Here is a 12,292-nt window from a genome sequence, read left to right as displayed (position 1 = left end):
TAAAAAGGGAACTTCAACAAGGAGCAACAACACCTACAGAGATTTATACTGTGTTTCTGACTCCTAGACAAAGCTGCTGAGGCCTTTTGAAAGAGCAAGTTGTTCCTCTGCCCCAACAAACCTCCAATACAGCTCCTGCCTCTCCACCCTCCACAGCAACATTGCCCCTGTGCATTTCACAACCCCCTACACACATTCCTTTTCTCCCACATTAGCTTTTGGGGTTGGTTTTTTTGGGAGGGGAAGTATTTTGTCATCCTTTGAACTCACTTTATCACATACTACAGATTAGTAGTAGGGAAATCATAAAAGCTGTTCAGCTTTTAAAAACCAGTAGAGAAGACAAGGCTCTGGACAGAGCAGAGCAGTTTTTATGTGCAGTAATTATGCCCCCTCTATTGCAAAGTTGTGCCCTACTTTGTAATGAATTTAAGCATTCCTTTCCGCTATCACTGACTAGTTTAATGTTTCTCCAGGATCTTTTGACAGTGAAGACATTCACAATATGACAAGTTACCAGTGCTGTGGATTTGGGTGACAAGCATATGGAAGGAAAAAAACTCTCATCATCTCTTTCTTCAGGAGCCCCACTGAGCAGGAAACAGGGCAGCACCATCTTACTGAGAATGAATCTGAATGCAAGCTGTGCACTAACACCCCACATGGAACCCTTAAGTCCTTGAGAACAGCAGCAGTATTTAACTTAAGCTTTAAATACTGTCTAGTAATAGCCTAAATTAGCATTGAGAATAAAGAGCATGAATTCAGTAATTTTTATAGTACCATGGTACACAGATATAACATGTGAAAGAATTGCAGGACAGGTATTGTTGGTTCTCAATTATTATCATTATTATTATTTTGGGAGGCTGTTTTTTCACTTGTTCTTGTTGCTTGTATTTATTTGGATTTTTTTAAACTTCAGTGGCTCCCTTCAGTTTTACAGCATGTGTGGGATATCCCACCTTTCTGAAAGATGTCTACATCAAAGCAGATGAATGCACCTAGACTGTTAGAGACAGTGTGAAAAAAACAATTCAGCATTTTTATTCATATTTGCTACAATTTATTTTCACATTTTAAAAAGGTCATATATCAGTTTAAAAGGTAAAAAATACTTGTTGAAAGCTGAAACTTTTCCTTCCATTAAAAAAATTGTCAAAGTAATAACCTTTACCTGAACAGCATTATGTAGATTGAGGCCAACCCAGGAGTGTCAGACAGTAAGTGAACTTGCTTTTTGAAGGTATAATCCTTCTAAACATGTTACATGTGATTTACAAGCAACACCAAAGTATTGCTCCTCCACAATTTCAATGCAACTGCTTACAAAGAAAAAAAAAAAACAAACATTTGGTGTGAGCACACCACAGAAAACACTCAGGCTATAAAAAAGAAGCCAGACAAACACTAAGATGTATAGATCAGAAGGCAGAACATATATGTTCAAGGTGGAACTTGGCAGAACACGGAAAAAACATCTTTTTCCTTCAGCCTCACCCATCTGTGATTAACAAACAAAAACCAAGCACACAGCACCTGTGTTCTCTCTTTGTAATGTCAGCTTACAAATACTGCAAAGCAGCTCTGATCTTGCACATCTTCAAAGGCAATGTGTTGTCTTTGTGAAAGGCCAATGTATTTTGTATGGCTCTAAAGATGGATTTGTGGCTGTCAAAAAATCCATCTGGTTTCTAAAGCTGAACAAACATTGTTTTATTAAATAGCCAAACAAAAATATTTGATTTAGAAGTAGACCCATATGTAATCAAGCACAGAAAACTAGACATTTGCAACACCATTGGTATCTTGACACAACATTCTGTGTACAACTTTGGGCATCAGTTAGAACATTATGTCATCCAGCCCATCCTCCATGAACTTCTTGTAAATTGCCATAAACTTTGCAACAAATGCTTCCAGGTGATAAATGGCTTTGCTGCCCAGTTGCAAGCGATGTTCATAGAAGGCTGCCATCTGTGCCACTTCTCCTTTCAGTTGTCCATCACAATTATTTAGAAGTTCTGTCAAAAGACCCTAAAAAGGGAGAAAAACAGGGCAGTATTTGAAAAATTATGTCTTTTTTGTTAAGAGGATAACTTTGGTTCTTTGAAAATAACTAACCATTAACTAATAGTTCACTCATTATTCCAACAGAAAATATATTCATTTACTGGGATAATTTATGTCTTAATAAAAGAAAATTAATTAACCCCATCTCCAAACACTATAACCTCTACTGCATGTAGGAACATGGCCTGAGGAGTATTTCTACCAAGACAGCAAGTGTATTAAAACCACTTAGTTATATCTTGACAGCATCAAGCACAAAGAGAAACAACATTAATAAAAACCAAGGAAAGGGTTATTTAGAATTTAAGTGTCTCTGTCTGTATTTATGAACGTATTTATGTGCAGACACACAAGACAACTTGACTTCAATATTTGTTACAAAACCCCAAAATGAATAATTTTAGAGACAGCAATAAAATCATCCAAATCCATCTCAATTAAAACAGCCAGGATTAAGTGAGAAGTATCTCTAGACCATTTCAAGTTTATGAAGAGGGAGTGAGTAGAGAACATGCACCATTTTCCTCTCAAACACAGCAATGCAGGATCTACTAACCTACTGTAAGAAAGGAAAGTTAAAGAAACATCTAAGTACCAAAACCATCAGAAAGCAGAAATTTGTTAATGTCAAAAGAAATTATGTCTGATGGCAAAACAAACATTACTAGGTTAAGTTGCAAACATTATTTTTGATCTTTGTTCTACTCTAGCTGTCTTCAGTATCCTTAAAATAACAACATGTACGTCCCACTTGCTTTTTCCCTCCCAAGGTGACATCTGTTTTTGAATAGTTCTGCTGGACACCTCTCCACAAAGACACAGCAAATAATGAACTTATAACAACAAAGCTTATAAAAGAAAACCAATCATATAAAGATTAGCCCACAGAATTATTTAATCATTAAAGTTGTGAAAGACCACCAGGATCCTCAACTATGCTTTAATATAGTAACTGGCCTGAGAAGTGAAGGGGACTAAGAATGTCCACCTTTACTTTTACTTAGCTATGATGCTGTTTTTTCTTTGACCACTGAACAAGTTTTAATCTGTTTGGAAAGGACACAGCTTTTCATTAATATCTTGATAATTTATGATATTTTGGTGCATTTTTTTTAAAAAGCTTTAGTTGAGACAGTCATGCTATAAAAATGTATAGCACATTAAGAGCTATAGCTGAATTACCTTCATTATAATCTCAGGAGGGATGCAGTGTGTCAGGAGTTCATAAAGCCGCCCACGGACTTCTAAAAGCCTGTTGGAGAGACACCACAAAATATGAGAAGCATGATCCCAAAGCATACTAATGTCTTTCACAACTAGTGAAATACACTGCAGGAAAAGAGGCAATCCAAGCAATGTCTCTTTTTTGCTTTTGGGTGTTATTTTAAGACCAAAAGCATTGCATGAGTCAATTTCAATTCAAAGGCTGCATATCACCTTTTACTCAAAAGATAAATGACACATACTCTAGTTACAATGGTCTCAGTTAATCTAGAAGCTACAAGGCTATTGTAATTTGTCTCGGGATTGTTTCCCTTTAATTTTTCTTCATATCTAAGTCATTCATGCTTAAGACTAGTGACTAATTTACTACAGCCAGAGAGATCCTTTGTGCTGTTTTTCTGTCTTCATTGTTTAGAAGAAAGGATAAGACAATTAGGTGGCAGAGCTGACACAATTAGCCAAAGCTCAGCTTTTGAAAACAGAAGGGCAGATGCTACAAGCATTTAAATTAAGTGACATCTTGTGCAAATAATAAATGGAACAGGCTAAAAGGATCAGGCTTTGGCTATGACAGTGAAATGAACACAGGAGTCATCTCCTAATGTGCTCAAAAAAAGCAATGAATTCTTACTCCCAGTTCTTTTACAAAGGTGCTTTATGCTAAAGACGTAAAACAAACCAAAACAACCACACACACCCACCACTCGCACACCAAAAAAAACACCCAATGGGGAAACACAACATGCAACTGAGCCTAAGGTCACTTTAGATTACTAAGCTTTGACAGGGAAAAACTTCTTCAGTTCCTGATACTCATTCATACTCTCTGGCAATTTTAAAGCTCCACTCCTCTGGCTGCAAAATAGCAGCTCCAGTCAGAAATACAGAAAATTACACATAACTGGAGACACCACATTTTTGAATACAACTTTTTTTTTAGGTTCCACAGTACATGGAAAACATCATTTATAGCTCTTAACAAATGCATTCACCTACCTTTGTGGTGTCTGTTGACCAACAATAGCATTTGCAGTTTCTCTCAAATAAATTTCCCAGTCCATCTCAGGAATGTCTTGATCAGCAGTAAAAGGATACCTAAGAAATAATATCTTTTTAGAGATTACAGTCTAAGCAAGTTGTTGCCTATTTTAACAAGGCCTTAGAAGCAAAGTCATTTATGTCTGACAGTAGAACTTAGATTAATTTTTGCAGTGACTTACTGTTGTACTCTGCAGGACTCACACATAAGGAGTGCTTTCCGAAGATTCCTGCCAGATTTCTCTGCAATCCTTTGAGCCAGCTCCTGAGGAAGAGTCAGGCCTTCTTTCTTACACACACTAGACAAGACATGGCAGATCTAGACAGAAAACAGATAGCAGGGAGTACAACACTCTGCAAACTGTTCAGCACCTACAGATTCTCCCGTTAGAAAGATTTCTGGACCAGAGATGGACCAGTCTTTCCTAAGCCATGCTTGGAAAATCATCCAACACAAAGGAAAATTACATCATTATGTAAAAATAAAATATAAATCCACGCCAAGAACTTATCCAAGAATTTTATAGTAACTTATTTTTGCCTCCGTTTCAACGTACATCTTCAATGCTGGGAGCAGGCACTCGTACAGCCAGGCATCTGCTTTGAATGGGCCCTATAATTTTTGACATTGAGTTGCAGCACAGGATCAACCTGCAGGTCGCCATGTACTTCTCCATTGTTCTTCGCAAAGCATGCTGAGCCTCTTTAGTAAGTTTGTCAACTTCTGTTAACAGCACCACTGAAAAAGGGATTAAACATAGCAGGGTTCTGTATTAGTATCAGATCTTTCTAGGAAAAAATACTTTTGATATACAAGCAATAATACCAAAATAAGTGATAACACACAGAAAAACACAGCATGGTTCCACACGCAGGAAAATAAAGATTAAGATTACTTGCGTGCCTTTTTGACTGTACAATCTTCATGCAACATACAGGTACAAACAAAACAGTGAACTGAAATCTCCCCATGTTTAAAAAGCGTTTTGACTGGTTTTAACTGTTTTACTCACCTTTAAAATCTCGTTGAGTACTAGTCTCAAGCTGCTGGGACTGTGCCACTGTCTTCAAGAGCTCCTGAATTACTACACGGTCATTGTTTCCTGCATCACTGCACCAGGAATTTGAAAAAATCTTGTTTTAAAACAACGTTATATTGCATATAAAATACATCCTCCAAAAGACAAATAAACGAGCAAGAATGCCAAAAGAATTCAGAAGCTGTTGGGTTAGAATTAAACTAATACCCATATACTTTGTTGAAAGTTACCTCCTCTATAATAAAAACAACCAGAAGTTTATGCAGGCACAACTGGACTAGTAGCACTTTATTCAAATGTAGTAAATCCATTGGTAAATGTTTTATTAACTCATTAAAATAGAACTTCTTTTATTCAATGAGAAACCTAAACTTTTACCTAGTTTGAACAAGGACACACAATGACAATCTTTTTACTCATTATGGGAAGAACAATTAAGCCTAACCACGTAAGAGGATGCCTGACATAAATGTGGGCTTTTATTCAGCAGAGTCCTTCCCAGAAATTCACTTCCTCTCCTTGTTAGCCATTCATCCCATTCCATGTTACTCAAGATGCACATGACTTCACCATTGTTATAATTCAGTCAAACTTCACAGGCCACTGCACGGCAGAGGTTTACTGTCTGGTCAGACATAAACATGACAATTGCTCAGTTACTGAAAGCCTACAAATCAGGATATTAATCCTTAATCAAAACTCAGCACTTTTGTATTTAAATTGAAATACAATTATTTTATGTTTCAAGCTCTAAGTACTCTATACAGAGTAACAGGAAGAGTACTAGTAGTATCAGGTTATCACAGCCAGATTGAATGGTCGCACATTTGATATCACCAAAATGACATATTCAAAACAATGATTACCAATAAGCCTCAGCTTTTATTGGTAATTAGCTGATAATTATTTGTGTCTGTATTAGCACACCAGCAGATACTCACTAATCAATAAACAGATTAGCTGAAGAATGAGTTTTTAAAGGAGACCTGGCAATGCAGAATAACTTCTACATGGCAAGGCAGCATGAGCTATGGTTTAGCAGTAACCAACACCGCTTTAATGATTTAAAGCAACATTATGTTGCTTTGTATTTACCTGGTTTCAGGTAAATACAAATATTTGCTTTGGGTCTCCAAACTATCCCCTCCAGTTTCATAACAGCCAAAGAAGATGCAGACAGCTCGCCCCAAAGAGCTTCTGTTGTTTAAATCAATATCAGACCTCACTCAAGACAGGATCCACAGTATTTTGTGGTGGTCTTTCCCATGCTCTAAACACTTTATTTGGAGAGTTACAGGGTAAGCCTTTCTTTTTTTCAAATTCCTTAATTTTTGTATTTGTGAGGGAACTAATGATATGGAGGTGCTAGCTCCAGTAGAAGTTCTTAATTTCAATCAAAATGGTGAAATCTGTCAATTCAGAATTGTCTCCATTGCCCATTCCTCAACATCAGCAAGCTTATACAGCCAGTTAAACAGAACATTTCTACCTTAAGAATACAGCAATCCAAATTTTTGTTCATTTACAGCTACTCAATTAAAAATCCTCTCCCTGCTCTCATTTGCAGACCAAACCCACTGACCATTACCTAACTTGCTCAGGGAACAAATCAGGCAATCAGTCCCTCATGCAGCCAGGCTGAAGGCACACACAACACAGCCACTGGCTCACCTTTAAAGTGAGACATTTTTACTGCACACTTACCTTGGGTTAACTTCAAGGTGATAATTACTTGCAATGGTGCTAATTTCAATCTTCTTCTTAGAAGGTGCCTACGTAGAAAATAAGCACATTAAGTTTCAGAAAGTATTCTAAAAATCTCTTGGAGCTTACACCTGGCTAAGTAACGGGCAAACCAAGAGTCTCAGAGATCAAAGAACTCTGGAGACACAGGCTTGCTAATCTCCTACAGTCCCAGCCCCACCTCCAAAGAAAAAAGGAATACTGACACATCATCCAGCCCATAAAAGAGCAACAGCAGAGATGCTATGGTCCAAAATTAACTGTAAACAATAAATTAAAAAACCCATTCTGAACAAAAGAACTTTCACCACAAAAACAGCCAAGCAGGCACAGAAAACAAGAGACAAACCCACACCAGAAGGCCTGAAGAACATCTGGAAAATAATTTGTTTGTATAACCAAACTGGTATGATTAATTACATAAAAAGGTTGAAGATACTGAGTGCAAAATAAAAATTAATTTTTAAAACTCAACTCCAAAGGTCTCACAACAGAAATATATCACTATTTCCACAAAATATATCACTATTTCCACATTACTTCACAGAAGATGGAAGATTTATTTTTTTACTGTTATACTCTGATGCTCAATCCTCAGTTTCTCCACTCCGGCACCATATAATTCCCTTAACAAACACATTATTCTTGTCTTTTTTCCAGCTCCTGATGGTCCATACACCAACAGATGAGGAAAGTCACCGCATTGAACCTGAACAAAAAAGAAACAAGACCAGTTAGCTACCACAGTATTTTCCTTATAAGATCATTTACCCTTCCATTTTCACCCAAGTTTACATTAAATGACTTTACCACCTCCATCACAACATAGCACCTAGAATTAAAACTGCTGAAATCTTTCCCTGCAGCAACATTTCTATAAAACATATTTTTCTGACAGCCACGTGCAATTCGTTTAATTTCAAACACCTCACTGCTCAAAAAACACCCCAAGCAAACCAACAACAAAACAAATCCCAAAACCCCCACTCCAACACTTATACGCTTCCCACAGTAACCAGAGTGACAACTGTGAGAAACACACAGTAAAAAGGGTTGAAACAAAGTTTAAAGCAAATGCTTATATATATTAATGATGTACATGAATACATACATACATATATATATATATATATATATATATATATATATATATATATATATATAAAAGTTTATCTCCTGGAAAGCTAAAATGCATGACTTGGAGCACATCTCAGCCTACCCCACAGAAAGCATAAGTTAGATATCACTACTACCTACATGAGTTAGATATCACTCATCCCTGAGGAAGTGCATGTGCCAGTGGGCACATCTGGCAGGGGAAGCAGTCCTGACTTTCTTTCCTAGCTGCTCGCCTCAAAAATTTCTGCTAACATGAGGCAAACAAGCCAAGCCCTGTTCTCGGGGACACTGAAACCAGCAGGAAGAGCAAGCGCACACCGCTCCCCAAAGAGCTGAGCCACCGATTCCCCACAGGTTCCCCGGCACCAGGGCCTCGCTGCCAAGCAGGGCGCGACGCCGGGACGCTTCCCGCGCACGGGCGCTGCTCGGAAAGGCAGGGCCTGCACGGAGGGAAAGCTGCCGACCTCGGCCCCACGGAGCAGCGCTAGCGCCCGCAGGGAATCCCAATTATAGCATGGGTCAACCTGGAATGGACCACAGCGGTCCAACCTCCCAGAGCACCGGGTGCAGGATTGCATCCAGAGGGTTCCCGACTATCTCCAGTCACGGAGACTCCGCAGCCACTCTGAGCAATCTGTTCCAGCGCCCGGTCACCCGCACAGTAAAGTTCTCCCCCTCATTCAGGCGCAATGCCGTCTGCGGGGGGGTTCTCGCTGCGGGGAGGAGAGGACCGAGAGGACCTGGAGGCCGCGGGGGCCCCGGGCAGAGTCCGGCGGGGAGGACGCGGGGCAGAGCCGAGCCCGTGGCTCACTGACCAGGTTGCGGAGCCGCGCCGCCTGCTCGCGGTGGAAGTCGAGGCGGCCGAGGGCGCCGGGCCGGTGCTTGTCCGCCCACAGGCTCATGGCGCTCCCGAAGCGCGCGGGCCGGCTGCGGGAAGCGCGCGCCGTACGGCGGCCGCCAAGGGACAAACCCCGGCGGCGGCCCCGCCCCGCGGCTCCCTCAGAGGAGCGCGGCGGCCGCGCCCCAGCCCGGCCCGGCGGGGATCTCAGCGCCACCCGCCCGGATCGCGCTGCAGCCGCGTGGTTTTCTCTTCCGGAGGGACAGAGACACCCCCTGAGCCTTGGCACCTGTGCTCCCTGAAGTCTTAGACGAGAGAGCCCCTTAACAAGCGCTGCGCAAGAGATGAACTCTGCCCGCCAGCCCAAACCAGCGCGCTGCCTCCCGTTGGAGGTGCGAGCCCTCCCTGCCCCGTCTGAAATCATTCCTCCTGCAGCTCATGTCAGGCAATCACAGAATCAGTTGGGTTGGAAAATACCTCTGAGATCCAACAAATGACCCAAGACCATCAACTCAACCAGACATGGCACCGAGTGCCACATCCAGTCTTCCCTTAAACACCTTCGGGGACAGTGACTCCACCACCTCCCTGCGCATCCCATGCCAATGTTAAATCAATGTTAAATCACCTTTTCTGTGGAGAAATTAATCCTAATGTCCAACCTAAACTGCTCCTGGAGCAACTAAAGACTATAAAGACTTGGTCGAGGGAGTTTACAGTGATAATTTGGAATGTGAAATCTCCAAAAGCCCATAACACCTAGAAAGGCTTTTAATTGTTATAATTATTTATAATAAAATATTATTATAGTTGTTATTATTATTAATGATAACGATATAATAATATTTTTAATTTATAATCTTATTATAAATTTTTTTTATTTTATTTCTTGCTATTTGGTGGAGTCATCACTGTTATTATATTGGTAATGTCAACTGTGATCTGATGATGTTCATCTTGCCATTTTATCCTTAAAACTGTATCTCCTGTGCCAGTTCTTTTACTTTAGTTTGTTTTATGGCAAAAAAAAACAGGTTTCAGAAGGATTGGGATTATTTTCTTCCCTTTCTCAAAAACTTTTTCCACAGCCTCACTACAAATTAATGAGTTGCCCATAATATATGTCGTACAGTGAATTTGCAAGTTCCCTCTGTGTGTGTGGCTTTGTGTATATACAGAATATCTACACAGAGAATTACAAAAAATATATATATGTAATTGACAGTCTCATTTGGCTCTTTGTCTTATAGCCCTGATAAATGAAGCATATGCACAAGTGATATTATTTGGAAGCAGAATTCCTTGAAGTAATGAAACATGGCTATCTATACACATGAATAAGCTGAAATATGTCAGCCTATTTTTTTTTTTCTTATTTGATTTCTGTGGTAAAATTATGGGAAAATGTTCATGTGGCTGCTCATATTTTACCAGGTCTGTGTGCAACTTTGTTCCCAGAGTCAGAAAATATAATGCTGGTAATGGCTTCTCTAAGCTAGACATTTGAATTACTCATGAAGACCACAAAAACCTGCTGGGGACACGAGGTAGTAGAGCTCTTTTCATCAATACCATGTTCCCTGTTTGTCTGAAATAGTTACATTTCTTGCTCTCTCATGGACAGTTGTTAATCAGTTTCATTTGCAGATTGCCATGAATTAGCAAATCCCATAATTACCTGACAGGAGAGTGTAGCCAAGTGGGTGGCCTCTTCTCCCAGGCATCCAGCAGCAGGAAAAGAGGGCAGTTTTAAGCTGCAGCAGGTAGACATTGCAAAGAAATTCTTCACAGAAAGGGTGATTAGATACTGGAATGGACTGCCCAGGGAGGTCACTGGGGTCACTGTCCCTGGAGGTGTGTAGGGAAAGGCTGTGTGCGACACTCAGTGCCGTGGTCTGATGGACAAGGGGGTGTTGGGTCATAGGTTGGACTCAATGGTTTCAGAGGTCCTTTCCAATCTACTTGAATCTGTGATTCTTTTGGTACTTCTTTGTCAGAATTCAGGACATCCCTCTGGCTGTCCAGCATTGCCTGAACCTCTGCCAGGGGGCTCAGAGACCTTGGCACAGAGCCCAAGATGCCTGTGATTTTGATTATGACATGTGGAAAAATTTACCAACCTTATGTGAGGATCTGCAAGCCATGAAAGTCTGAGTAGAAGAATAATTAGTTTGTCAAGGGGTGAAAAATAGATTTTTGGGGGTTTTCATATGTGATTTCAGGAGGCAAGATGGAGGAATCTGGGCATGTCCAGCCTTTCTCCTTCTTCTTGGCCTCCATCTTCTGCTGTGATGCTGGCACTTTTGGACTGGTTTAGAGTAGAAGCTCACTGTCTAACATAGGTGATAGGTATTGGGAAGTTATAGTAAATAATGTACATGTAGTTTTTAGTATAAAAAGATAACACTGCCCCAGGGGCGGTCAGTGCCTCTGACTGTCTGTCTGAGCAGACCTCAGCAGGTCAAGAGAAAGAATTTTATAGATAAGATACAATAAACAACCTCGAGAATAGAAGAGTTCTGACTCCTCCTTCAACTGCCGGGCTGGGAAAAGAGACTTTCTGATGTATCTCGGGGTCACTCTGGCCAGCAGAAGTTCTGAGACTTCTTTGTCAGCACTGCCCTGGTGCATGAGTGAGCCTGTGAAAGCAGCAGCAGCAATACCCTACCCAGAGCTTAACTTCTACCCAGCACCACAGGATGTCCTGTTCCTCTGCCCTTTGCTACATTTACATTTTGGGGTCTACAGTGTTTCTCATGCATACCTGTTCTCTCTGCTCCATACCGGCTGGTCTTGAAAGTAATCTTTGAATCTGATCAGTAATTTATTTGGTGTTCTCTTTGGTTAGCTGTGTTTATTACTTACCTTTTTGTGTTTTTCCAGATCCTTAGCTCATTTGCCTGACTTTTTAATAATTTCTGAATTATATACTGCTCTTCTTGTGTCTGTCAATGTCACTCAATTGCAACTTCTTGATAACTCCTTATAACCTGCACAGTCTTTCCAGCCCCCAGAGAGCTTTTGCTAACTCATGCCAGCTTCCAGCAAGTGCTCTGACAGGTATTCCATGCTTTTAAAGTACCAGTGGAAACAAATCCTTTTTGCATGAGGTCAGACATAAGCAGATAGGACGGAATCCAGTCTTTTAGATTCCTTCAGCTCCTGTAGAGATCAAGGAGTGAAGACATAGCATGTCTGAAAAGCCTTAGGCTCTTTT

At 40.4% G+C, this 12,292-nt stretch overlaps 1 protein-coding gene across 1 annotated transcript; it reads right to left on the bottom strand.

Annotated features, from left to right (window-relative positions):
- Positions 1 to 1,043: 1,043 nt before the first annotated feature.
- RFC3 (replication factor C subunit 3) lies at positions 1,044 to 9,203 on the bottom strand. Its single transcript, XM_059493787.1, has 9 exons — positions 9,053 to 9,203; positions 7,690 to 7,827; positions 7,080 to 7,147; positions 5,349 to 5,446; positions 4,893 to 5,074; positions 4,518 to 4,654; positions 4,294 to 4,392; positions 3,256 to 3,325; positions 1,044 to 2,037 (listed from the first exon to the last, which is right to left on the bottom strand). The coding sequence occupies exons 1-9, from the start codon at positions 9,137 to 9,139 to the stop codon at positions 1,846 to 1,848; spliced, it is 1,071 nt and encodes a 356-aa protein (XP_059349770.1). The 5' UTR covers positions 9,140 to 9,203; the 3' UTR covers positions 1,044 to 1,845.
- Between the last annotated feature and the right edge of the window lie 3,089 nt (positions 9,204 to 12,292).

This window comes from Ammospiza nelsoni, chromosome 2 (genome assembly GCF_027579445.1).
Source record: "Ammospiza nelsoni isolate bAmmNel1 chromosome 2, bAmmNel1.pri, whole genome shotgun sequence".
NCBI classification, from domain to species: Eukaryota; Metazoa; Chordata; class Aves; order Passeriformes; family Passerellidae; genus Ammospiza; species Ammospiza nelsoni.
This window is presented reverse-complemented; position numbering and strand designations above follow the sequence as displayed.

Excerpts from the sequence above, each read along its gene's own strand:
- RFC3 (XM_059493787.1), bottom strand. The coding sequence starts at position 9,139 with ATGAGCCTGTGGGCGGACAAGCACCGGCCCGGCGCCCTCGGCCGCCTC. Across the intron at positions 4,393-4,517 it reads GAGTCCTGCAGAGTACAACA|GTATCCTTTTACTGCTGATC; the intron begins GTAAGTCACTGC and ends ATTATTTCTTAG. Across the intron at positions 2,038-3,255 it reads CTCCTGAGATTATAATGAAG|GGTCTTTTGACAGAACTTCT; the intron begins GTAATTCAGCTA and ends CTCCCTTTTTAG.